Here is a 27,576-nt window from a genome sequence, read left to right on the forward strand (position 1 = left end):
TCATCTTGAAGGCCTTGATGTATTTATTCAAAAGGTGCAGATGTATTTTTTGCATCTTTGACAATGCTTGAAAAAGAGGGGATTGTCAAATTTACTGAAAAACACATCAGAAAACAGAAGTTAAATGTGTCTTATTAACAGAATGGCAGCTGTGTGACCTGATAAAGGACACTTGTAATTTACAATGAAACCAGCAAATCAGTAACAGACTGTGTCTTAAATAGAGTTCATACAGCATTACGTTGTCACAGAATTGTAGTCTTATTACAAGGTGTCAGCTCAATCACATCACCCAATCCTTGATCACACAACCTGGGTTTGGAGTGTTTCAGAGATTCTTTTACACAACACGGCACAAGAAAACTGGGGGAAGGGGAGAGAGAGGACAGAGAACAGGAACAAATGAGAGTAGATAGGGAAGTGAAGCAGAAAGCCAAAAATAGAAAAGGGGAAGAGATTGAAAGTGGAGTCACAAAGAGGAGGGAAAGAGAGAGGGAGAGAGAGAAAAGACAGAGAGCCAACACACAGAGTGGGGCAACAGGGAGAGAGAGAAAGGATAAAGGCAAAACAAGAGAAGAGACAGAGAGGAAAGATAGAGGGTGGAGGAGAAAGAATGGACTGTGGGAGGTGGAGGAATGAGAGGGAGAGGAAGTAAAGAACGATATTCCTCTCATTATTCCCTCACATGGTGGGTCGTGGTTTACTGGAATGGTGTAGGGTTCTGGATGGTTTGATTGAACAGCTGAACTGGGTGTGTCTGGCATAGCAGGGAGGGTGCTGAGGGGGATGGCAGGGTGTTCACGCAGGAAGCTTCTCTCTCCCATACTGACTATTCCTTCCACTCCTTCTTCAGGCACAGGATCCACTCCCAGCTCAGGTGATCAGTCTTGTCATCATCTGTGAAGCTAGATTTCACAGTGTACTGGCCACGGGCTGTCATACCCTTCGGGGCTTCATCCACGGGGGATACAAACTCATATTCTTCAGTACGTGGACCATAACTACCCACCATGAAGGTCGTCTTCTCCACTATGGGGAGGAAGAGAAGATTAAAGAGAGTGAACTTTGACAGCAGCTATCATCACTGCCCAGACTGCGGGCTTTCTAAACCACTGCTTAATGTAGGAATCACAACCAACAACATTAATAGCAAGAAGATAATGCCAGTGCAGCACTACCTCAGCATTGACCCTCCAACAGTGCGGCAGGCCCTCAACACTGACCCTCCGACAGTAGGTCTCTCCCTCAGCACTGATCTTCTGACAGTGCGGCACTCCCTCTGCACTGACCCTCCAACAGTAAGTCACTCCCTCAGCACTGACCCTCAAACAGTGCAGCAGTCCCTCAGCACTATCCCTCCGACAGTGCCCACTCCCTCGGCACTGACCCTCTGACAGTGCCCACTCCCTCAGCACTGACCCTCCAACAGTGCAGCACACCCTCAGCACTGACCCTCCAACAGTGCAGCACACCCTCAGCACTGACCCTCCAACAAGAAGTCACTCCCTCAGCACTGACCCTCCGACAGGGCGGCACTTCTGCAGCTCGGACCCTCCAACAGGGTGGCACTCCCTCAGCACTGACCCTCCGACAGAGCGGCACTCCCTCAGCACTGACCCTTCGACAGTGCGGCATTCCCTCAGCACTGACCCTTCGACAGTGCGGCACTCCCTCAGCACTGACCCTCCGAGAGTACGGCGTTCCCTCAGCACTGACCCTCCGACAGTGCAGCACTCCCTCAGCGCTGACCCTCCGACAGTGCGGCACTCCCTCTGCACTGACCCTCCGACAGTGCAGCACTTCCTCTACCCTCTGACAGTGCAGCACTCCCTCAGCACTGACCTGACGGTGCCCACTCCCTCAGCACTGACCCTCTGACAGTGCAGCACTCCCTCAGCACTGACCCTCCAACAGGGCGGCACTTCTGCAGCTCGGACCCTCCGACACTGCGGGACTTCCTCAGCACTGACCCTGCAACACTAAGTCACTCCCTCAGCACCTCCGCAGCTCGGACCCTCCAACAGGGTGGCACTCCCTGAGCACTGACCCTCCGACAGTGCAGCACTCCCTCAGCCCTGACCCTCCGACAGAGCGGCACTCCCTCAGCCCTGACCCTTCGACAGTGCGGCATTCCCTGAGCACTGACCCTCCGACAGTGCAGCACTCCCTCAGCACTGACCCTCCGACAGAGCGGCACTCCCTCAGCACTGACCCTTCGACAGTGCGGCATTCCCTGAGCACTGACCCTCCGACAGAGCGGCACTTCCGCAGCTCGGACCCTTCGACAGGGTGGCACTCCCTCAGCACTGACCCTCCAACAGTGCAGCACTCCCTCAGTGCTGACCCTCTGACAGTGCGGCACTCCCTCAGCACTGACCCTCTGAAAGTGCGGCACTCCCTCAGCGCTGATCCTCCGACAGTGCGGCATTCCCTCAGCGCTGACCCTCCGACAGTGCGGCACTCCCTCAGCGCTGACCCTCCGACAGTGCGGCACTCCCTCAGCGCTGACCCTCCGACAGTGCGGCACTCCCTCAGCACTGACCCTCGAGAGTACGGCGTTCCCTCAGCACTGACCCTCCGACAGTGTAGCACTCCCTCAGCGCTGACCCTCCGACAGTGCAGCACTCCCTCAGCACTGACCCTCCGAGAGTACGGCGTTCCCTCAGCACTGACCCTCCAACAGTGCAGCACTCCCTCTGCACTGACCCTCCGACAGTGCAGCACTCCCTCTGCACTGACCCTCTGACAGTGCAGCACTCCCTCAGCACTGACCTGACGGTGCCCACTCCCTCAGCACTGACCCTCTGACAGTGCAGCACTCCCTCAGCACTGACCCTCCAACAGGGCGGCACTTCTGCAGCTCGGACCCTCCGACACTGCGGGACTCCCTCAGCACTGACCCTGCAACACTAAGTCACTCCCTCAGCACCTCCGCAGCTCGGACCCTCCGAAAGGGTGGCACTCCCTCAGCACTGACCCTCCAACAGTGCAGCACTCCCTCAGCACTGATCCTCCGACAGTGCGGCACTCCCTCAGCACTGACCCTCCGACAGTGCGGCACTCCCTCAGCGCTGACCCTCCGACAGTGCGGCACTCCCTCAGCACTGACCCTCCGACAGTGCGGCACTCCCTCAGCACTGACCCTCCGACTGTGCGGCACACCATCAGCACTGACCCTCCAACAGGGCGGCACTTCTGCAGCTTGGACCCTCCGACACTGCGGGACTCCCTCAGCACTGACCCTGCAACACTAAGTCACTCCCTCAGCACTGACCCTCCAACATGCGGCACTCCCTCAGTACTGACTCTCCGACACTGTGGCAGTTCCTCATCACTGACCCTCTAACAGTAAGTCACTCCCTCAGCACTGACCCTCTGACAGTGCAGCACTCCCACACCACTGACCTTCCGACATTGCGGAACTCCCTCAGCACTAACCGTCCAACAATAAGTCACTCCCTCAACACTGACCCTCCGACAGGGCGGCACTCCCTCAGCACTGACCTTCTGACAGGGCGGCACTCCTTCAGCACTGACCTTCCAACAGTAAGTCACTCCCTCAGCACTGGCCCTCTGACAGTGCAGCACTCCCTCAGAACTGACTCTCCGACAGTGCGGCACTCCCTTAGCACTGACCCTCCGAGAGTGCGGCGCTCCCTCAGCACTGATCCTCCAACAATAAGTCACTCCCTCAGCACTGACCCTCTGACAGTGCAGCACTCCCACACCACTGACCTTCCGACATTGCGGAACTCCCTCAGCACTAACCGTCCAACAATAAGTCACTCCCTCAACACTGACCCTCCGACAGTGTGGCACTCCCTCAGCACTGACACGCCGACAGTACGGCGCTCCCTCAGCACTGATCCTCCAACAGTAAGTCACTCCCTCAGCACTGACTCTCCGACAGGGCGGCACTCCCTCAGCACTGACCTTCTGACAGGGCGGCACTCCTTCAGCACTGACCTTCCAACAGTAAGTCACTCCCTCAGCACTGGCCCTCTGACAGTGCAGCACTCCCTCAGAACTGACTCTCCGACAGTGCGGCACTCCCTTAGCACTGACCCTCCGAGAGTGCGGCGTTCCCTCAGCACTGATCCTCCAACAATAAGTCACTCCCTCAGCACTGACTCTCCGACAGGGCGGCACTCCCTCAGCACTGACCTTCTGACAGGGCGGCACTCCCTCAGCACTGACCTTCCAACAGTAAGTCACTCCCTCAGCACTGGCCCTCTGACAGTGCAGCACTCCCTCAGAACTGACTCTCCGACAGTGCGGCACTCCCTTAGCACTGACCCTCCGAGAGTGCGGCGCTCCCTCAGCACTGATCCTCCAACAATAAGTCACTCCCTCAGCACTGACTCTCCGACAGGGCGGCACTCCCTCAGCACTGACCCTCTGACAGGGCGGCACTCCCTCAGCACTGACCTTCCAACAGTAAGTCACTCCCTCAGCACTGGCCCTCTGACAGTGCAGCACTCCCTCAGAACTGACTCTCCGACAGTGCGGCACTCCCTTAGCACTGACCCTCCGAGAGTGCGGCACTCCCTCAGCATTGATCCCCCGATAGTAAGTCACTCCCTCAGCACTGACCCTCCGATAGTGCAGCACTCCCTCAGCACTGACCCTCAGACAGGGCGGCACTCCTTCAGCACTGACCCTCCGACAGTGCAGTCCTCCCTCAGCACTGACCCTCAAACAGTAAGTCACTCCCTCAGCACTGACCCTCCAACAGTGCGGCACTCCCTCAGCACTGACCTTCCGACAGTACGGCGCTCCCTCAGCACTGACCCTCTGACAGTGCAGCACTCCCTCTGCACTGACCCTCCGACAGTGCAGCACTCCCTCTGCACTGACCCTCTGACAGTGCAGCACTCCCTCAGCACTGACCTGACGGTGCCCACTCCCTCAGCACTGACCCTCTGACAGTGCAGCACTCCCTCAGCACTGACCCTCCAACAGGGCGGCACTTCTGCAGCTCGGACCCTCCGACACTGCGGGACTCCCTCAGCACTGACCCTGCAACACTATGTCACACCCTCAGCACCTCCGCAGCTCGGACCCTCCGACAGGGTGGCACTCCCTCAGCACTGACCCTCCAACAGTGCAGCACTCCCTCAGCGCTGACCCTCCGACAGTGCGGCACTCCCTCAGCACTGACCCTCTGACAGTGCAGCACTCCCTCAGCACTGACCTGACGGTGCCCACTCCCTCAGCACTGACCCTCTGACAGTGCAGCACTCCCTCAGCACTGACCCTCCAACAGGGCGGCACTTCTGCAGCTCGGACCCTCCGACACTGCGGGACTCCCTCAGCACTGACCCTGCAACACTAAGTCACTCCCTCAGCACCTCCGCAGCTCGGACCCTCCGACACTGCGGGACTCCCTCAGCACTGACCCTGCAACACTATGTCGCTCCCTCAGCACCTCCGCAGCTCGGACCCTCCGACAGTGCGGCACTCCCTCAGCACTGACCCTCCGACAGTGCGGCACTCCCTCAGCACTGACCCTCCGACAGTGCGGCACTCCCTCAGCACTGACCCTCCGACAGTACAGCACTCCCTCAGCACTGACCCTCCGACAGTGCAGCGTTCCCTCAGCACTGACCCTCCGACTGTGCGGCACACCCTCAGCACTGACCCTCCGACAGTGCAGCGTTCCCTCAGCACTGACCCTCCGACTGTGCGGCACTCCCTCAGCACTGACCCTCCGACAGTACGGCACTCCCTCAGCACTGACCCTCCGACTGTGCGGCACACCCTCAGCACTGACCGTCCAACAGGGCGACACTTCTGCAGCTTGGACCCTCCGACACTGCGGGACTCCCTCAGCACTGACCCTGCAACACTAAGTCACTCCCTCAGCACTGACCCTCCGACAGTGCAGCACTCCCTCAGCATGGACCCTCCAACAGTAAGTCACTCCCTCAGCACTGACCCTCCAACATTGCGGCACTCCCTCAGCACTGACTCTCCGACACTGCGGCAGTTCCTCATCACTGACCCTCTAACAGTAAGTCACTCCCTCAGTACTGACCCTCTGACAATGCAGCACTCCCACACCACTGACCTTCCGACATTGCGGAACTCCCTCAGCACTAACCGTCCAACAATAAGTCACTCCCTCACCACTGACCCTCCGACAGTGCGCCACTCCCTCAACGCTGACCCTCCGACAGTGCGCCACTCCCTCAGCACTGACTCTCCGACAGGGCGGCACTCCCTCAGCACTGACCTTCTGACAGGGCGGCACTCCTTCAGCACTGACCTTCCAACAGTAAGTCACTCCCTCAGCACTGGCCCTCTGACAGTGCAGCACTCCCTCAGAACTGACCCTCCGACAGTGCGGCGCTCCCTTAGCACTGACTCTCCGAGAGTGTGGCACTCCCTCAGCATTGATCCCCCGATAGTAAGTCACTCCCTCAGCACTGACCCTCCGACTGTGCGGCACACCATCAGCACTGACCCTCCAACAGGGCGGCACTTCTGCAGCTTGGACCCTCCGACACTGCGGGACTCCCTCAGCACTGACCCTGCAACACTAAGTCACTCCCTCAGCACTGACCCTCCAACATGCGGCACTCCCTCAGTACTGACTCTCCGACACTGTGGCAGTTCCTCATCACTGACCCTCTAACAGTAAGTCACTCCCTCAGCACTGACCCTCTGACAGTGCAGCACTCCCACACCACTGACCTTCCGACATTGCGGAACTCCCTCAGCACTAACCGTCCAACAATAAGTCACTCCCTCAACACTGACCCTCCGACAGGGCGGCACTCCCTCAGCACTGACCTTCTGACAGGGCGGCACTCCTTCAGCACTGACCTTCCAACAGTAAGTCACTCCCTCAGCACTGGCCCTCTGACAGTGCAGCACTCCCTCAGAACTGACTCTCCGACAGTGCGGCACTCCCTTAGCACTGACCCTCCGAGAGTGCGGCGCTCCCTCAGCACTGATCCTCCAACAATAAGTCACTCCCTCAGCACTGACCCTCTGACAGTGCAGCACTCCCACACCACTGACCTTCCGACATTGCGGAACTCCCTCAGCACTAACCGTCCAACAATAAGTCACTCCCTCAACACTGACCCTCCGACAGTGTGGCACTCCCTCAGCACTGACACGCCGACAGTACGGCGCTCCCTCAGCACTGATCCTCCAACAGTAAGTCACTCCCTCAGCACTGACTCTCCGACAGGGCGGCACTCCCTCAGCACTGACCTTCTGACAGGGCGGCACTCCTTCAGCACTGACCTTCCAACAGTAAGTCACTCCCTCAGCACTGGCCCTCTGACAGTGCAGCACTCCCTCAGAACTGACTCTCCGACAGTGCGGCACTCCCTTAGCACTGACCCTCCGAGAGTGCGGCGTTCCCTCAGCACTGATCCTCCAACAATAAGTCACTCCCTCAGCACTGACTCTCCGACAGGGCGGCACTCCCTCAGCACTGACCTTCTGACAGGGCGGCACTCCCTCAGCACTGACCTTCCAACAGTAAGTCACTCCCTCAGCACTGGCCCTCTGACAGTGCAGCACTCCCTCAGAACTGACTCTCCGACAGTGCGGCACTCCCTTAGCACTGACCCTCCGAGAGTGCGGCGCTCCCTCAGCACTGATCCTCCAACAATAAGTCACTCCCTCAGCACTGACTCTCCGACAGGGCGGCACTCCCTCAGCACTGACCCTCTGACAGGGCGGCACTCCCTCAGCACTGACCTTCCAACAGTAAGTCACTCCCTCAGCACTGGCCCTCTGACAGTGCAGCACTCCCTCAGAACTGACTCTCCGACAGTGCGGCACTCCCTTAGCACTGACCCTCCGAGAGTGCGGCACTCCCTCAGCATTGATCCCCCGATAGTAAGTCACTCCCTCAGCACTGACCCTCCGATAGTGCAGCACTCCCTCAGCACTGACCCTCAGACAGGGCGGCACTCCTTCAGCACTGACCCTCCGACAGTGCAGTCCTCCCTCAGCACTGACCCTCAAACAGTAAGTCACTCCCTCAGCACTGACCCTCCAACAGTGCGGCACTCCCTCAGCACTGACCTTCCGACAGTACGGCGCTCCCTCAGCACTGACCCTCTGACAGTGCAGCACTCCCTCTGCACTGACCCTCCGACAGTGCAGCACTCCCTCTGCACTGACCCTCTGACAGTGCAGCACTCCCTCAGCACTGACCTGACGGTGCCCACTCCCTCAGCACTGACCCTCTGACAGTGCAGCACTCCCTCAGCACTGACCCTCCAACAGGGCGGCACTTCTGCAGCTCGGACCCTCCGACACTGCGGGACTCCCTCAGCACTGACCCTGCAACACTATGTCACACCCTCAGCACCTCCGCAGCTCGGACCCTCCGACAGGGTGGCACTCCCTCAGCACTGACCCTCCAACAGTGCAGCACTCCCTCAGCGCTGACCCTCCGACAGTGCGGCACTCCCTCAGCACTGACCCTCTGACAGTGCAGCACTCCCTCAGCACTGACCTGACGGTGCCCACTCCCTCAGCACTGACCCTCTGACAGTGCAGCACTCCCTCAGCACTGACCCTCCAACAGGGCGGCACTTCTGCAGCTCGGACCCTCCGACACTGCGGGACTCCCTCAGCACTGACCCTGCAACACTAAGTCACTCCCTCAGCACCTCCGCAGCTCGGACCCTCCGACACTGCGGGACTCCCTCAGCACTGACCCTGCAACACTATGTCGCTCCCTCAGCACCTCCGCAGCTCGGACCCTCCGACAGTGCGGCACTCCCTCAGCACTGACCCTCCGACAGTGCGGCACTCCCTCAGCACTGACCCTCCGACAGTGCGGCACTCCCTCAGCACTGACCCTCCGACAGTACAGCACTCCCTCAGCACTGACCCTCCGACAGTGCAGCGTTCCCTCAGCACTGACCCTCCGACTGTGCGGCACACCCTCAGCACTGACCCTCCGACAGTGCAGCGTTCCCTCAGCACTGACCCTCCGACTGTGCGGCACTCCCTCAGCACTGACCCTCCGACAGTACGGCACTCCCTCAGCACTGACCCTCCGACTGTGCGGCACACCCTCAGCACTGACCGTCCAACAGGGCGACACTTCTGCAGCTTGGACCCTCCGACACTGCGGGACTCCCTCAGCACTGACCCTGCAACACTAAGTCACTCCCTCAGCACTGACCCTCCGACAGTGCAGCACTCCCTCAGCATGGACCCTCCAACAGTAAGTCACTCCCTCAGCACTGACCCTCCAACATTGCGGCACTCCCTCAGCACTGACTCTCCGACACTGCGGCAGTTCCTCATCACTGACCCTCTAACAGTAAGTCACTCCCTCAGTACTGACCCTCTGACAATGCAGCACTCCCACACCACTGACCTTCCGACATTGCGGAACTCCCTCAGCACTAACCGTCCAACAATAAGTCACTCCCTCACCACTGACCCTCCGACAGTGCGCCACTCCCTCAACGCTGACCCTCCGACAGTGCGCCACTCCCTCAGCACTGACTCTCCGACAGGGCGGCACTCCCTCAGCACTGACCTTCTGACAGGGCGGCACTCCTTCAGCACTGACCTTCCAACAGTAAGTCACTCCCTCAGCACTGGCCCTCTGACAGTGCAGCACTCCCTCAGAACTGACCCTCCGACAGTGCGGCGCTCCCTTAGCACTGACTCTCCGAGAGTGTGGCACTCCCTCAGCATTGATCCCCCGATAGTAAGTCACTCCCTCAGCACTGACCCTCCGATAGTGCAGCACTCCCTCAGCACTGACCCTCAGACAGGGCAGCACTCCTTCAGCACTGACCCTCCGATAGTGCGGCACTCCCTCAGCACTGACCCTCCGACAGTGCACTCCTCCCTCAGCACTGACCCTCCGACAGTGCGGCACTCACTCAGCACTGACCCTCCGACAGTGCAGTCCTCCCTCAGCACTGACCCTCAAACAGTAAGTCACTCCCTCAGCACTGACCCTCCAACAGTGCGGCACTCCCTCAGCACTGACCTTCCGACAGTACGGCGCTCCCTCAGCACTGACCCTCCGACAGTGCAGTACTCCCTCAGCACTGACCCTCCAACAGTAAGTCATTCCCTCAGCATTCACCCTCCGACAGGTGGCACTCCCTCAGCGCTGACCCTCCGACAGTGCAGCACTCCCTCAGCAGTGACCCTCCGACAATGCAGCACTCCCTCAGCACTGAACTTCCAACAGTAATTCACTCCCTCAGCACTGACCCTCCGACAGTGCGGCACTCCCTCAGCACTGACCCTCCGACGGCGCGGCACTCACTCAGTACTAACCCTCCGACAGTGCGGCACTCCCTCAGCACTGACCCTCCGACGGTGCGGCACTCACTCAGTACTAACCCTCCGACAGTGCGGCACTCCCTCAGCACTGACCCTCCGACAGTGCGGCACTCCCTTCAGCACTGACCCTCCGACAGCGCGGCACTCCTTCAGCACTGACCCTCCGACAGTAAGTCACTCCCTCAGCCCTGACCCTCTGACGTTTTGTTAGTACTCCATTGGAAAATTTACAATCCTCAGAGTATTCCAGCCAGTTCTCTTGCTGACAGCTTTGGGTGCAGCAGATCCTGCTCGGAGGTTGAGGTTGTGTTTTCGGCTGTATTCGCCTTGTTTGACAGTAGCTGCTATGTCTCCTTCCTTCCCCCAGATTCCCTGACCTGACCGTCTCAGGAAAATTTCCTATTTCCTGTCAGGTAGAAGCTGAGGCATGCCCTCCTATGATTGGAATCGAAAGTGCATTGGTGAGGTGACCTTCACATACCACCCCATCCATGTTTCTCTTTTGTCACGTTCCCCTTTACAATGTGCCCAGCTCAAAGTGACATTTCAACACTGACCAGCTAGCACTAAAGTCATGCGGGCATGCAGGGCTACAGCCATTCGGCACATCTTGTTCATGTTGGTCCAACAAACCCTGCTGCCTGTTCTAATCCCTTTCTCAGCTCTTGCCCCCCAGCCATGTCTCCCTTGGCATCACATCAAATTACATATTCAGTCTTCTGAGGGTTTCTGCCTGTCCCCTGCCCACAGGTAAGGGGGCACTTACTGAAAAACAGATTGCGATTCATCAGCTTGATTTGATGGAGGGGTTTACCATGTTACCCCGGAGGGCGGTTAGAGGTCACCTACATTGTTGTGGGTCTGGAGTAATGATGGGGCAGATTTCCTTCCCCATTGTTTTTTATAACAATCTGCGACCTACATCGATCCCAGCTTCATATTTTTAAACCGAATACAATTTCTCGCTCTAACACTGTGGGATTTGAGCTTATCCTGTAGATTATTGGTGAACGTGTACCTCATTCAGGAATATAATCGCTCCAATTCTCTGCCCCCACCATCGGCTGGCTCCCAGTGACCAAACCCAAAAATAATCCTTTACAAACATCACTCAGAAACCAATTCCAGTGACAAAGGAAAGATTCCCTTCCATTCTCAGCCACCTCACCTTTTATCCCCTTCCTGAAGGTGGCTGCTATGTATTTCAATCCAGAAACAATTTCTTTATTTACCTAGAGAGAGAAATAGGTTTTAGTTCCCAGCTGGTAAAATACAAACAGAATAAAATGAGACTCAGACCTGGGGAATCTGTTGAGCTCACTAACCAAACACTGCCTGTTTCTATCAACTTTTCATTTCTTAAAATGCAATTTCTGTTGGGTTGGAGAGAAACTGCTTTTAGTAAATAGGACTTCATACTAGAGAGGATTTCTGACACTCATTTTTCCATCAAATATACCCAGAACAGTTACCCAAGTTAGGTACAGAGTAAACCTCCCTCAATTCTTTTAAACTGAAAGCAAATCCCCCTTGATACTGTCCACTCAAATGGTCCCATGACACCCATGACAGGGACAACATGGGGTTAGGTACAGAGTAAAGGTCCCTCTACAGTATCTCCATCAAACATTCCCAAGGCATCTGAAATCAAATCATAGAAACATAGAAGAGGCCATTCAGCCCTTTTAGCCTGCTCTACCATTCAATAGGATTGTGGGTAATCATCCAACTCAATCACCTGTTCCTCTCCCCAAGCTATTTGATTCCTGTAGCCCCAAGAACTACACAAAATTAATCCTAATCATCGCTGCCAGTCACTGATTTGATGAGAGTTGTATTGGTTACAAGCAATAACAACATTTCTCTCTCTCTCTCACTCTCTCTGCTGTCTGCTCCATTTCATCTTCACTAACAAACTGGAACATTATCTCACTGGGATTGATGGTGACAAACATGGTTTGCAGTTTTGGAACAGGTCATTGACATTGGAATACAGGTTTGGCAGATTATGGTCAGGTTTCACAGAGTTAGGGCTGCTCTAAATGAGGTGGTTACAATGATTAAAGGATTTAATATGCTGGCTGGAGAGAAGCCTTTTCCCCATGGGGAGAGTGTGGTGTCCAGATCCCACAGGTCAACCTGAAGATTGGAACCAGATCATCCCGGTGCAAACACTTGTTCACATAACAGGGAGTGGAAATCTAAAATTCCCTTTCCAAAGACAAGCTGGAGATTTGTTGGAAATGGAGATCAGAGGATATGGGGCAGGAGTTCTTGCATTTTTTGATGGATGATGAAACAGCAGCCCCCTCCTGGGTCGAAGTAAACAGAGATACAGGGACAGAGGTCCAGATTTCCCTTGGATCAAAGATTTAACCCTGGACCATCAGCCTGTGTGCTAATTCACACTAATGTGGATCAGTATGGAGTACAACCCCCTCCTCTGGGGAAAACAGAAGAAAGATTCACTCAGAGGGTAACATCAGCCAAACCGCAGAAATATGAGGCTTCCAAAATGGGCTAGAATTGGAGGAAATATATTGAGTCATACAGCACAGAAACACACCCTTCAGTCCAACTCATCCATGCCTACCAAATATCCTAAATTAATCCAGTCCCATTTGTCAGCATTTGGCCCATATCCCTCTCAACCCTTCCTATTCATATACCATCCAGGTGCCTTTTAAATGTTGTAATTGTACCAGCCTCCACCACTTCCTCTGGCAGCTCATTCCATACACACACCATCATATGCATGAAAAAAGTTGCCCCTTAAGTCCCTTTTAAATCTTTCTCCTCTCACCCTAAACCTATGTCTTCTAGTTCTGGACACACCCTAGGAAAAGACTTTGTCTATTCACCTTACCCATGCCCCTCATGATTTTATAAACCTCTATAAGGTCACCCTTTAGCCTCCAATACTCCAGGAAAAACAGCCCCAGCCTATTCAACCTTTCTCTTTAGCTCAAACCCTCCAACCCTGGCAACCCCCTTGCAAATTGTTCCTGAACCCTTTCAAGTGTCACAACATCCTTCCTATAGCATGGAGACCAGAATTGTATGCAATATTTATTTGTCTCAATGACCAGATCAAACCAACATTGTGTCAAATAGGAAAAGAAATTGCTGGAGGTGAGACTGACTTTGAAATGGATTTTCACTTTGTAGGAGACGCCTTCCTTTAACACAAACTTTGTGCTCTTCAAGGCCTGGAGGTCACCTGTTAAGGCAGAAGATAAAAAACCTTAAACACACGCACCAACAGATTCAAGAGCAGCTTCTTTCCTATTGTTATTAGTCTGTTGAACGGACTCTCTCACTTCAATTAATATTCATTTTGTTAATGTTGATCTTGCTTCACACACCTCCTGTACAGTGTAACCTGTATGCCTCACTCTGTCCAAGTACCCTTGATCTGTATATCTTTGTTTGCTATGACCTGCCAGTACTGCTCGCAAACAAAGCTTTTCACTGTACTTAGGTACATGTGACTACAATAAATCAATTCAGATCAAATCAAATCAAAGATAAAAAATGAAATAAATGTGGATGCTGTAAATCAAAAACAAAAATTGCTGGAAAAGCTCAGCAGGTCTCACAGCATCTGCGGAGAGAGAAACAGAGTTAATGTTTTGGGTGGAGTGTTCTGAGAGAAGGTCATTGGCCACGAAATGTCAACTCTCATTACATTCCACAAAGGCTGCCAGACTTACTGAGCTTTTAAACCAATTTCTGATTTTGTAACAAATGAAAGTAATCTGCAGTGCCAGGAAGAATAGAAAGCCACCAGAATGAGGGACCTGCATTTCTCTAAAGCATTTCAGAACCACAGGATTACAAAGTGCTTTATTTGAACAATTTTCAGGTCCAGTAAAGAAGGAAACATAGCACAGCAAGCTTCCACAAACAGCAATGCGATAACAGCCAGGAAACCAGGTGTGGCATTGCTTGTCAAAGATAGTATTACAGCGGTGGAAAGGATGATGAAGACTCGCCATCTGAGGTAGTTTGGGCTGAGGTTAGGAATAGGAAAGGTGAGGTCACCCTGTTAGGAGTTTTCTACAGGCCTCCTAATAGTCCTAGAGATGTAAAAGAAAGGATTGCGAGGAATATTCAGGAGAAGAGTGAAAGTAATAGGGTGGTTGTTATGGGGGACTTTAACTTTCCAGATATTGACTGGGAAAGCTATAGCTCGAGTTCGTGAGATGGGTCAGTGTTTGTCCAGTGTGTGCAGGAGGGTTTCCTGACACAATATGTAGATAGGCCAACAAGAGGTGAGGCCATACTGGATTTGGTTCTGGGTAACGAACCAGGCCAGGTGTTAGAATTGGAGGTAGGTGAGCACTTTGGGGACAGTGACCACAATTTGGTGACTTTTACTCTAGTGATGGAGAGGGATAAGTGTGCACTGCAGGGCAAGAGTTATAGCTGGGGGCAGGGAAATTATGATGCGGTGAGGCACAACCTAGGATGCATGGCTTGGAAAAGTAGGCTTCAAGGCATGGGCACAATTGATATGTGGAGCTTGTTCAAGGAGCAACTATTGAGTGTCCTTGATAAGTATGTACCTGTCAGGCAGGGAGGAAATGGTCATGTGAGGGAGCCGTGGTTTAATAAGGAATTGGAATCCCTTGTTAAATGGAAGAGGGCGGCCTATGTAAAGATGAGGCGTGAAGGTTCAATTGGGGCAATTGAGAGTTATAAGGTAGCCAGGAAGGACCTGAAGAGAGAGCTAAGAGCAGCAAGGAGGGGACATGAAAGGTCCTTAGTTGGTAGGATTAGGGAAAACCCAAAGGCTTTCTATAGGTATGTCAGGAATAAAAGAATGACTAGGGTAGGAATAGGTCCAGTCAAGGATATTAGTGGGAAGTTGCGTGTGGAGGCTGAAGAGATTGGGGAGACACTGCATGAATACTTTTTGTCAGTATTCACTCAGGAACAGGACATTGTTGCCGATATGAATATTGAGTCACAATGAATTAGAATGGATGGCTTTGAGGTATGTAGGAAAGAGGTGTTGGAAATTCTGGAAAGGGTGAAAATAGATAAGTCCCCTGGGCCTGATGGCACTTATCCTAGGATTCTCTGGGAAACAAGGGAGGAGATTGCAGAGCCATTAGCCTTGATTTTTATGTCCTTGTTGTCTACAGTAATAGTGCCAGTAGACTGGAGGATAGCAAATGTGGTTCCCTTGTTCAAGAAGGGGAGTAGGGATAACCCTAGTAACTATAGGCCGGTGAGTCTCACTTCTGTTGTGGGCAAAGTCTTAGAGAGAATTGTAAGGGATAGGATTTATGAACATCTGGATAGGAATAATGTGATCAAGGATAGTCAGCATGGTTTTGTGAAGGGCAGGTCGTGCCTCACAAACCTGATTGAATTCTTTGAGAAGGTGACTAAGGAGGTAGACAAGGGTAAAGCGGTAGATGTGGTGTATCTGGATTTTAGTAAGGCGTTTGATAAGGTTCCCCATGGTAGGCTACTGCAAAAAATACGGAGGTATGGCATTGAGGGTGAGTTGGAGGTTTGGATTAGGAATTGGCTGGCTGGAAGAAGACAGAGGGTAGTAGTTGATGGTAAAGGTTCATCTTGGAGTGCAGTTACTAGCGGTGTTCCGCAAGGATCTATTTTGGGACCATTGCTGTTTGTCATTTTTATAAATGACCTGGAGGAGGGGCTAGAAGGTTGGGTGAGCAAGTTTGCGGATGATACGAAAGTCGGTGGAGTTGTTGACAGTGAGGAAGGATGTGTCAGGTTACAGCGGGATATAGATAAGTTGCAGAGCTGGGCAGAAAGGTGGCAAATGGATTCAATGTAGGTAAGTGTGAGGTGATTCACTTTGGTAAGGGTAACAAAAAGATGGGGTACTGGGCTAATGGTTGGATACTTGGTAGTGTGGATGAGCAGAGGGATCTTGGTGTCCATGTACACAGATCTCTGAAAGTTGCCACCCAGGTAAATAGTGCTGTGAAGAAGGCATATGGCGTACTGGCTTTTATTGGTAGAGGAATTAAGTTCCGGAGCCTTGAGGTCATGTTGCAGTTGTATAAGACTCTGGTGCGGCCGCATCTGGAGTATTGTGTGCAGTTTTGGTCGCCATACTATAGGAAGGATGTGGAGGCACTGGAACGGGTGCAGAGGAGGTTTACCAGGATGTTGCCTGGTATGGTAGGAAGATCGTATGAGGAAAGGCTGAAGTACTTGGGGCTGTTTCATTGGAGAAAAGAAGGTTTAGGGGTGACTTGATAGAGGTGTACAAGATGATTAGGGGTTTTATAGGGTTGACCATGAGAACCTTTTTCCACGTATGGAGTCAGCTATTACGAGGGGGCATAGCTTTAAATTAAGGGGTGGTAGGTATAGGACAGATGTTAGGGGTAGATTCTTTACTCAGCGAGTCATGAGTTCATGGAATGCCCTGCCAGTAGCAGTGGTGGACTCTCCCTCTTTATGGGCATTTAAACGGGCATTGGATAGGCATATGGAGGATAGTGGACTAGTGTAGGTTAGGTGGGCTTGGATCGGCTCAACATCGAGGGCCAAAGGGCCTGTACTGCGCTGTATTTTTCTATGTTCTATGTTCTATAAACCCATTTCAGTCAAATTCATTGTGGAATAAATGTTGAATGTGACACTGCAGGTGATCACCCCTGCTGAGCTTCAAGATAGTGGCCATAGGAACCTCTGCATCCATCCCGAAAAACAGAGGAACCTTGGCTTGAATTTTCAACCATATATTGGAATTTCTGATTGTGCAGCACTCCCTCTGCACTGACCCTCAGACAGTGTGGCACTCCCTCAGCACTGACCTGACAGTGCCCACTCCCTCAGCACTGACACTCAGACAGTGTGGCACTCCCTCAGCACTGACCTGACAGTGCCCACTCCCTCAGCACTGACTCTCCGACAGTGCAGCACTCCCTCAGCACTGACCCTCCGATAGTGCAGCACTCCCTCAGCACTGACCCTCCGACAATTCAGCACTCCCTCTGCACTGACCCTCCAACAGTGCGGCACTCCCTCAGCACTGACCCTCTGACAGTGCGGCACTCTCTCAGCACTGACCCTCTGACAGTGTGGCACTCCCTCAATGCTGACCCTCTGACAGTGGGGCACTTACTCAACACTCAATGACCTGGTCTCCATTGTCCTCTGTGATAATGAGGTCCCCCGATATTTGATCTGCTGAGCCTTCACTTTTGAGTTAAAACCGGGAAGAATGAGGATGGTGCCCTGAACATGAAATGGTGAAGAGCTGCTGAGGCTGGATTGGATTTTATTGAGTTGCATTGCGGATGGGGAGTGGTCTGTCGTGGTCCTAATCCCAGGTTCATTGTTCAGTCACGTGTTCGAGACATGTGGTGGGCAGGAACTGCAGTGGGCAGTTCACAATTCATGCTGGCAGGGGGCTCTATGGTCTGGGCACTGCTGGCAGAGTGACCTTGGCAATGGGGTGGAGGTGCCTGGCAAGTGGTCAGTGCGACATCACTGTCGCCACACTGAGGATTTTCAGAGGAAGCCCACAAGCTGTTACTTTGAGCAGAGTTTGGGAGGAAGGCTGTGTGTGTGAACGAGTAATCCTGAATCCCAGACTTATTTTTAAAACATTATTTATTCAGACAAAGGATGAGGGCATCACTAGGTAGGCCAGCATTGTTCATCCCTAATTGCCCAGAGGACAGTTGAGAGTCAACCACATTGCTGTAGGTCTGGAGTCATATGTAGGCTAGACCAGGTATTGTTGGCATTAGTGAACCAGCTGGGTTTCTCCCTGAGAATCGGTAATGTTTTAAAGTCATCATTAGACTCTTATTTCCAGCTTTTTAATGAATTGGAATTCCACCATCTGCCTGGTGGGACTTGAACACAAATCCCCAGAATCTCTTGATTAACAGTTTAGTAATGATACCATTGCATCTTGTTCTGATATGGGGAAATTGCTCAAACCCCACCATGACAGAGGCCAAAAAGTGAATTCGATAAAATTGTGAAATTTTTAAAAAGTTGATCTAATGGCGACCATATAACTGTTTTCACTCATTGTTAAAACCCATCTGGTTCACTATGTCCTTTAAGGAAGGAAATCTGCCATCCTTACCCGGTCTGGCTTACATGTGACTCCAGACTCACAGCAATATTGATTCTTCACTGCCCTCTGGGTAATTAGAAACGGGTAATAGAAGTTGGCCCAGCCACATCCTGTGAAAGGATAAAAAAATTGTTTTCACAAATGCTGAGCAGTTCCATGTAGGAAGTGAATGCAAGCTGTCCCCACAGAGTGCGATCTGTGCAAGTGACTGACAGACAGACTGTCGCAAGCTGTTTCTGACAAAGTCCTTTTAAGGGAGAAACTGAGAAACGGAGCACAAGCATATTTGTCAGGTGTCAGCCCGAAAGATATAATCAGCAGCCCAGCCCAGCTTCCTGAGTCAGAGCTTTCAGTCACACTGAGAGACAAGCACAAAGCAACGCCAACTTTAGATGCCCCTCCAAAACTAAAAGGGTCTCACTTATTGAAATATCAGCCGTCCTTAAGCAGCAAGTTTAAAATTAATATGCCGTGAAAAAGAATGTATCTGTCAGTTCTGATTTATCTGGGGTCTTTCAGCATTTGGTGCTATGGTTTTGTGAATTGCAACAAACAATGCTACCTCACAATATCCTGAAATGTAACCACATCCTGAGGGGGGGAGGTTGGCACGGGGGTGGGGGGAGGTGGAGATGAGCTTGTGGAAGGTTGAGGTATTTGTCTGTTTGTCGGAAGGACACAATTTATTGAGGAGATTGTCAAATAATAGTGGATGACATTTCCCTGACTGTTTGAATTATAACCCAACCTGCAAAAATACACTGTGTTCAATTTGTGTTCCATTTATGATGCCCCGGAATTGAACAATAAAACTGAAGATGTGCATTTATGTAGCACCTTTTGCAGGAAATACTGAAGCCAGTTTGTACACAGCAAGATCCCACAAACTGAAATGTGAGGCAGATAAGAGACAGCTGTTGGCCCAGAGCCCTGATATGTTATGCCCACCCGAGAGGGCAGACTTCGCTCGTCTGAAAGCTAACACCTTCAGCAGTGCAGCACCCCCTCAGTACAATACCAGCATCAGTCTAGACCTTGGTGCACAGTCCCTCAGGCGGGTCTTGAACCCTCACCCTTTGAGTCACGGCCACCCAATGGCTGCTGTTACTGCTCAGAGGTCAAAGTGCTTTTGTCACTTTTGTAAAAAACCTGCTTCTCGTTTCAGGATCCTGGACGCATAATTGAATCCTTATGTTCCATTCACCCAAATACCAGTAGATGGACTGAATGGCCTCTTTCTGTGCTGGAAATGCTATTTTGCTCTATAGAATTTATTCTAGATGTTGTTTACTTGGTCTGTAGTTACACCTTTGACAAAGTTCCACACGGTAGGCTGATTAGTAAAGTTAGATCACATGGGATTCAGGGTGAACTTGTGAATTGGATACAAAATTGGCTTGACACCAGGAGGATGCTTGTGGAAGGTTGTTTATTGAACTGAAGACCTGTGACCAGCGGTGTTCCATCGGGTTTGGTACTGAGTCCACTTTTGTTTGTCATTTAAATTGGAGAGGGTTGAGAAATGACTTACCAGGATGCTGTCAGCAATGAAGGGTTTCAGTTATAAGGAGAAAGTGGATCTTTTTTCACTGGAGCATAAGAGGTTGAGGGGTGATCTTATAGAGGTTTATAAAATCATTTGGGGCATAGATAAGATGAATAGCAAAACCCTTTTCCCTAAGATAGGGGAGTTCAAAACTAGGGGACAAACTTTTAAGGTCAGAGGAGAAAGCTTTAAAAAGGACATGAGGGGTAACCCTTTTACACAAAGTGTGGTTATTGTGTGGAATGAACTACCAGAGGAAGTGGCAGATGCAGATACAGTTACAACATTTCAAAGACATTTGGAGAAGTTCATGAATAGGAAGGGGTTTGGAGGGATATGGGTCAGGAGCAGGCAGGTGGGACTAGTTTAGTTTGGGATTATGTTCGGCATGGACTAACTGGACCGAAGGGTCTCTTTCCATGCTGTATGACTCTACAAATATTTTGTCAGTCAACACTGTGTAAACGCCAGAAAGTGATTCTTTGCTGGGAGAGGTATTTCTGTGATGGGTCACAGCTGGAATCAATTCCTGGGCAATGGTTTGATTTGGCCATTACCCCTTGCCACTCAGCGGGCCAACATGATCTGATTGTGTTTGAAGTTATTGGAATTGTTATCCTTATCAATAATTCAAAATGAGTGAAGTAGGAGAATTGGTGGCAGGGTCCTGGAGTCAGTGAGAATCACCAACTGCCCAGGACTCTCCGAGGTTAAAGATTAACATCCACACTGTGACAGGCCACACCAGGGAGAAATATTATTGAGGTGGTAGAGAAACTGTTTCATTTTCTTTGAGTTAGCTTTGTTTCTCACTGTTTGGGGGAAAGGCCTGTTTGGGTGGAACAGGAGGAGGTCAAACCCCACTCAGCGAAGCCTCCAGGAATACATCCAACCAGAGTTAGCATCTCATTAACAATCCAGTGGCATCGAGTCTGAATCTCAGATGAGACTCGGGTGAGGCAGTTTTCACATCTCCTAATAACTGGTTAACAAGGAGAGTGCTTGTGGTTAATGAGTGACTCAAGTATTGGGATCAGAATAGATTTAAAGCAAAATTAGATGCAAATTTATGCAATGTTTATAATCCACAAAGTCCCCTCAGTTATTGGACTGTTTCATGGTCTGTCAAATTACCAAGGCTATTTTCTCATGTATAAAACACATCATACTCAGTTTTGTTACTGCTCTGGGTAGTGGGAGATGGATTGTTTTCCTTATTCATTCATGGGATAAGGGCGTCGCTGCCTAGGCAGCATTTATTGCCCATCCCTAATTGCCTAGAGGGCAGTTAAGAATCAACCCCTTGCTGTGGGTCTGGATTCTCATGTACATCAGACCAGGTAAGGATGGCAGTTTCCTTCCTATAGAACATGAGAAAGCAGATATCTCTTGTGTTCCACTATCTGAGGGAACCTCCCCAACCCCTCACTATCCAAAATACTGGCTATCAGCAAAGGCAGCTTCCTCGATGGATTACCAACATGTACAGGCCCCAACAACCTACCAGTAAGGTCCATGGTGATTGGTTCTGGTGCTTCGGTGCAGATGAGAGTCATTCGTGTCACAGTCACGTTGGGAACATTCGGATCTAGAACAGAGTTTTCAGGCGTTACTGATTGTAAACTGACCACTCAGTCCCGGCATCAAACTTTCCACCTGTGTCCTTCACTGTGCTCAAATGCAATCTCATTCCATTCTCAACCCTCACCCTGTCCTCACCCTCTCACAATACCTCCAAACCCCGCACTATCCCACTCCTTCTCAACATGTCATGAACCCTACATTCCCCTGATCATTTACCCATCCACCTCCAGAAACACAGGATTCCCTCTTTGCCTCATTGCCTTCTCCCCCCTCACACCCTCGGGGTGGGGGAATGTCTCCTGCCACACCCCCATGCTCATTGCCTTCTGTATCTACCTCCTGCCTCCCTATTGCCTGCATTCCTCAGGGTTAGGGGCTCGGGTTAGGGTCAGGATTTAGGGTTTAGAGTTAGGCTTAGAGTAAGGATTTAGAGTTTAGGGTTATGGGCTAAGGTTGGGGGGTTGGGATGGGCTAGGGTTAGGGGTTAGAGAGTCAGGGGTTAGAGTTTAAGGGTCAGGAGTTCAGGTCAGGGTTAAGGGTTAGAGTTTAAGGGTTAGAGGTCATGGTTCAGGAATAAATGTTTGGGTTAGAGTTTAGGATTGCAGTTAAGAGTTAGGGTCAGGGTTAGGTTTAATGTTAGCATTTAAAGATTAGGAGTTCGAGTCAGGGTTAGGGTCAGGGTTTAGGGGTTAGGAGCTCAGGTTAGGGTTTAGGGTTAGAGTTAAGGGGTTGGGGATCAGAGTTCTAAAGCACACTGACCTGACACCAGGGGTAAGTCTGCTCCCAGGAGAGTTTTCTTGTACTTTGCCAGACTCTCATCCTCAGCATCAAGCTGCACAATCTCGGCGAGGGATTTCTGAGCCGGCGGCTTGTAGTTGAGCGATTTCTCCTCTTCTTCATCGGACACGGCTTTCTCGTTGTGTTTCTCTTCCGTCATTTCAGCTGAGGAGATGGATGGAGCTGGGTCATTCCGGGAGAACCTTCACCAGATGCTCAGTTCCCTTCCTCCCCCTTCCCACATCATCGCTACTTTCCCAAGGATCCAGAATCGAGTGGACTGTTAAGTCGTCCAGTGTCCCAGTCTTCACCCAGTGACTGTGTCTGATTCTGTGTACCTGTATGTATGGGTTTGTGTGTGAGAGAGGGGATGTCCGTGCGTGTGTATGTGTGTGAGAGACAGAGAGTATGAGAGTGTGTGTGTGTGTATGTGAGAGAGAGTGTGTTTGTGAGTGTGTGTGTCTGAGTGAGTGTCTATGTGAGAGAGAGAGTGTGTGACAGTGTATGTGTGATGTGTGTATGTGAGAGAGAGAGAGCTAATATGATCACTGACTGCTGTGTGAGGCTAGAGAGCTCCATTTAAAATATAAATGAAATACTGCGAATGCTGATGATCTGAAATAAAGACTGAAACTGCTGGAGAAACTCAGCAGGTCTGGCAGTGATTGTGAAGAGAGAAACAGAGTGAACATTTCGCTTCCTGAATGCCTCTTCTTCAAATCTTAACTTTAGATTGTATCCAGGGCCACTGTTTGTTTTCTGTTGTTGTTTTACTGAGGTGGCCTTTGTCTTGTTGTCTCCTCCCTTCGTGTTACATTCAGGTGCCTGTTTCATGGAGGAATTCAGCCTCATTTGGATAAATCTGTGTGTCCTGCCTCCACTCACTCTGACTGGAACACTATGACACTAGTTTTTGTTTAATCTCCTGGCCTAGGTCCCTCTCTAACCTTCTCTACCCCTCTACCTCTCTTTCCCCTCTTTAATAGCCTCCTTGTAACTGCATCCCTTTTAGAAATATTTGATCATCAGTCTAACATTGTCTTGTGCCTGTGTCCACAGATCCTTGAAAGCAATGAAGTGGTTAACAGGGCATATTGGGATATTTGCTTTTGTTAGTCAAGCCATTGGAGGTTATGATGAATCTGTGTAAGACATGAGTTAGGCCACAGCTGGAGCACTGTGTGCAATTCTGGTCACCAGGAGAGGAAGGATATGGTTGTGTGAGCAGGTGTGTAGAGGAGATTCACCCGGATTCTGCCTGGGCTGGAGTGGCTCAGCAATGGAGAGATACTAAAGGGACTGGGGCTGTCTTCCTTTGAACAGAGAAGGTTGAGGGGGATTTGGTTAAGATGTATAAACTTATGAGGGGTATAGATAGGGTAGTTAGGGAGAAACCTTTCCTCTCATTAACCTGGAAACAAAGATTTAAGGGAAAAGTTTGGAGGTTTAGAAGGAATTTGCAGAAAAGTTGTTTCACCCAGAGGGTGGTGGATATCTGGAACTCACTGCCTGAAAGGATTGAGAGAGTGGGAATCCTCAAGACACGAAGAAATATTTGGATGTACACTTGAATGTCAAGGCATATAAGGCTATGGGCCGAGAGATGGAATATGGGGTTAGAATAGAATATGTTTGATAATGGGCACAGACTGGATGGGCCAACAGGGCTCTTGCTATGTTGTTATGACTCCATGTTAAATCTTCAGGAGCATTTTGGAGTATTTTACAGTATTAAAGCAGCTATGTAAATGCAGGTGGTTGTTTCATGGACCAGAGTCATGTGATTGATGTTGATGAACAAATATGGGAGAATAAAGCAAAGAATTGCAGAGGCTAGAAATCTGAAAACAAAGACAGAAATTACTGGAGAAACTCAGCAGGTTTGGCAGCATCTGTGGAGAGAGAAACAGAGTTAAACATTTAACCCCTCTAAACATTTAGAGTCCAGTAGCATTTGGTCAGAACTGACTGTAGCTTAGAAAAGTGCAGTATTTATACTGAAGGCAGAGGGGTGGGGGAAGGGAGAGAGAGAAAACATAGGCAGACAAAGGGATGGTTTTCTTTCTCTCTCTCGCTCTCTCTCTCTCTCTGGGCTCCATCCCCACCTGCTCACTTACTCCTACATCCATCTTACCACCTTTCCCCAGCTACTGTCAGTTCTGAGGAAGGGTCACTGGGCCCAAGATACTGACTCTCTCTCTCTCCACAGATGTTGCCAGACCTGCTGAGTTTCTCCAATACTTCCCAGGAAGAATGTGTTTTCCTAGGTGTCCAAACACAGAAGTGGATCATTGAAGCTGCTGAAGTTGTTTGAGGGAGATTCAGTAGAAAGCTGCACCTTGTGTTGTGAAATGATTGAGAAAGGCAATGTGTATGCCAACATCTTCCTGTTGCAAACGCTGAGGTCTGATGATCTGGGGACATTGTTTGTAAAGTGTGAAGTTTTAATGCGTGTATCGGTTATAATGCAATTCTGACCCCTTTAGTTTAAATGGTGCTGGTATTACACAATTCTCTTATAACATGAGATTGCACGAGAACAGAACTACCGCATTATAGCAGAACTGACCATTCTTTAAAAGGGCCAGTACAGGCAAGGTGGGCTGAATGGCCTCCTTCTGCGCCATAATATTCTACAGCGCTTGTTCTACACTCGATAAGCAGCCAACATCCTGGAATTTGAGATTTCTGAAGCCACCGGGTTATGTTTAGGAGGGTGTGAGCAGCACAAGGAATATTTTTAGAACACCTCAAACTAATTCACAAACTAAGCACACCCACTCTAGCCTCCCCTCACCCCTTCCCCATCGGCCCCGGTGTCGAACTGCAATTTAATATTTCTCATCACTAAGCTCTGAGCACAGAGTTTCTGTGACAGGAAGTGGGTGAAATGACAGTTGGTTTTGTATCACGCAGAATGGAGACATTCGAGGCACAGGGATGAAGAATCATGTTAAACTTATTTAAAATATCCTGAAGCATATCCCAGGTGGGATTGGGAAATGTGTGAAAATAGGTTGACAGTAAAAGCACAGAAACCCTGTCATTCAGCTTCTAAACAAACAGTTCGGGGAAAAGGCCAGTTGGAACAGATCAGATTCAATCTTTGCTCCATGCAGAATTGTGCTGGTTTCCAAAAAAATGACCTCTGACCTAGGATCAGAGCGCAGGGTCAGAGTGCAACAGCCAGACAATGGGGAAAGCAGTAGGGTATGTTGATGGGGGTGAGATGAAGAGAAAGTGGAGCAGAAATGTCAGTATAAATTTGCTGGGCCGAATGGCCTTTTGCTCCTCTAGAAATTCAACATAATTTCAACAAATGCAAATTGTGATTTTTATTTGTATGCTATATTTTTCCCTGCTCTGAGCTCACACGTTTGCTGCACCGTACTGCGCCATGAACTGGACATCAGTGAATAATCTTCACAAATACTCAGGCCCTGAGACAGAAAGAATTGAGGCTTCATTTTACCCGAATTAGGCCATTCAGCCCATTGAGTCTGCTGTGCATTCGATCATGGCTGATATGGTTTTCAACCTCATTCTCTCCTTAACTCTTGACCATCTCACTAAATAAGACCTTTCTATCCCTGTCTTAAATACACTCAATGACTTAGTCTCCACAGCCCTCTGTGGCAATGAATTCCACAGATTCCCCACCCTCTGGCTGAAGAAATGCCTCCTCACCTCAGTTCTAAAGAGTTGTCCCTTCACTCTGAGACTCTGCCCTCCAGGCCTAGTCTCCCCAACAACTGGCAACATCTCAGTTTCTTATCCAATTCTCATCTCTTTGCTGCTTTGCCCCGTGTTGCTGATCCTTCAGTTCCCATACAACAGTGGTCATTATTCACAGGATAGGTTCCACAGTGAGGACTGACTGGCTTACCAACTGTGGGAGTCTTCACTGGCCAACTCTGACCATGTTTCCAACGCAATGCCACACCTTGCCATTAAAAACAATCTTCTAACTGACATTTCCCATCCATCCCAAACTAAGGGTGGGAAGGTTAATTGCAACGCTGCAGCACTGAATACAGCAGTGTAATAATGAGGCTAATAATCCAAAGGAACTCAGTTCAAACCCTACCCTGGGATGGTTGGGAGAAATGGATGCCGTAATTCAAATGACAAATTGCTGCAAATTATTGTTAGATTGTCATCAAATTCTGCCTGAATGAATTACAGCAGAGTCTGCAGCAATGTGTTACTCCAGTGACAGACCAATTCGGTCGATGTTTGACTGCCCAGTGAAATGATGGAGCTTGGTTTAAGAATTCTGTGCTGGGACAAAGCTATAGCTCAGCACTATTGAAGAACAATTAAGATACAGGTCAGAAACGCCCAAGGTACCCGTGAAAACTTTACTTCCAAACAGAAAACCCCTCAGCTCCAGCTGAAATCAGAGAGCTCAGTCCAGACCAGAGCAAGCTAGTGGGCTCTGCAGACAGCTAGGAGTCCCCAGTTAAAGATGGGAATAAAGACAACCTCCTACCCCAGGCACAGCACCTTGTAAAGGACTGTGAGGAGCAACAGCTCGCGGCCATTCTGAAAGCCCCACCCAGGAACCTGGCATCTCAAAGGGTAAAGAGCTGTCTAACTGGGCATTTACTGTGTAACCATCGCACCCACTGCCTAGAGATGCCTAGCTCATGGACAGCGTCCGATCAATAAAACTGAGAGTTTTAGTTACTTGGAGCTCAATTGAACAGGAAGCATGCAGCGACCAGACCGGAAAAATTTTGCAGTTACAGACGGTGAGAGATATTAAACTGAACACGAACTCTCGTCGTGACTCAATGAGGATTGGCTCCAGGAAACCGTCTGCTATAAAATCGAATCATTAGCTTCAGGAAGGTCTGCGACTCACCGTTGCAGTTGCTCGTCAATACTGGGCTCGTTAGATCACACCTTGGAATCAATTCGAAATCTACTCAGAATCAACTCAGCAGAACCAGAGACAGGAAATGTGGCCACTGATGTCACGGCACTGAAGCACAATGTTTGATTGGCAGATGTTTGAAATCCTAGTTCCCGCCATCTCCTGTCTGTACCCCTAGACCCCACCCACCTATCCCCCACTGCCAATACCCCCATCCCCCACTATCTATACTCTCAGACCCCACCCACTCATCCCCCACTGTCTGAACCCTCATCTATATACCCCCTCCAATTATCTGTACTCTCAAATTGCAGCCCCACAACCACTGTCTGCATCCTGACACTGAACCCCTGTCCTTTACCCTCAGACTGTGTTCCCCATCCTCACCCCAGCGTGAACAGCCAGTTGTGG

At 50.6% G+C, this 27,576-nt stretch overlaps 1 protein-coding gene across 1 annotated transcript; it reads right to left on the bottom strand.

The window, feature by feature from the left end:
- On the bottom strand, nucleotides 1-27,275 carry LOC122542092 (rho GDP-dissociation inhibitor 2-like). Its single transcript, XM_043679451.2, has 6 exons — nucleotides 27,154-27,275; nucleotides 22,269-22,451; nucleotides 21,430-21,513; nucleotides 13,434-13,510; nucleotides 11,459-11,522; nucleotides 1-1,029 (listed from the first exon to the last, which is right to left on the bottom strand). Exons 2-6 carry the CDS (start codon nucleotides 22,444-22,446, stop codon nucleotides 830-832), a joined length of 603 nt encoding a protein of 200 aa, XP_043535386.1. The 5' UTR covers nucleotides 22,447-22,451; nucleotides 27,154-27,275; the 3' UTR covers nucleotides 1-829.
- Between the last annotated feature and the right edge of the window lie 301 nt (nucleotides 27,276-27,576).

The sequence above is a fragment of the Chiloscyllium plagiosum genome, unplaced genomic scaffold, assembly GCF_037043375.1.
Source record: "Chiloscyllium plagiosum isolate Xiang-an unplaced genomic scaffold, Cpla_swu_hap1 HiC_scaffold_33, whole genome shotgun sequence".
Taxonomy (NCBI): domain Eukaryota; kingdom Metazoa; phylum Chordata; class Chondrichthyes; order Orectolobiformes; family Hemiscylliidae; genus Chiloscyllium; species Chiloscyllium plagiosum.

Bases quoted from the DNA above. Each gene is read 5' to 3' on its own strand.
- LOC122542092 (XM_043679451.2), bottom strand. From the start codon at position 22,446: ATGACGGAAGAGAAACACAACGAGAAAGCCGTGTCCGATGAAGAAGAG. The intron at 21,514-22,268 runs GTCAGTGTGCTT...ACTCTGTTCTAG, and splicing joins AGACTTACCCCTGGTGTCAG to ATCCGAATGTTCCCAACGTG. The intron at 13,511-21,429 runs GTAGGTTGTTGG...CTGCCTTAACAG, and splicing joins AATCACCATGGACCTTACTG to GTGACCTCCAGGCCTTGAAG.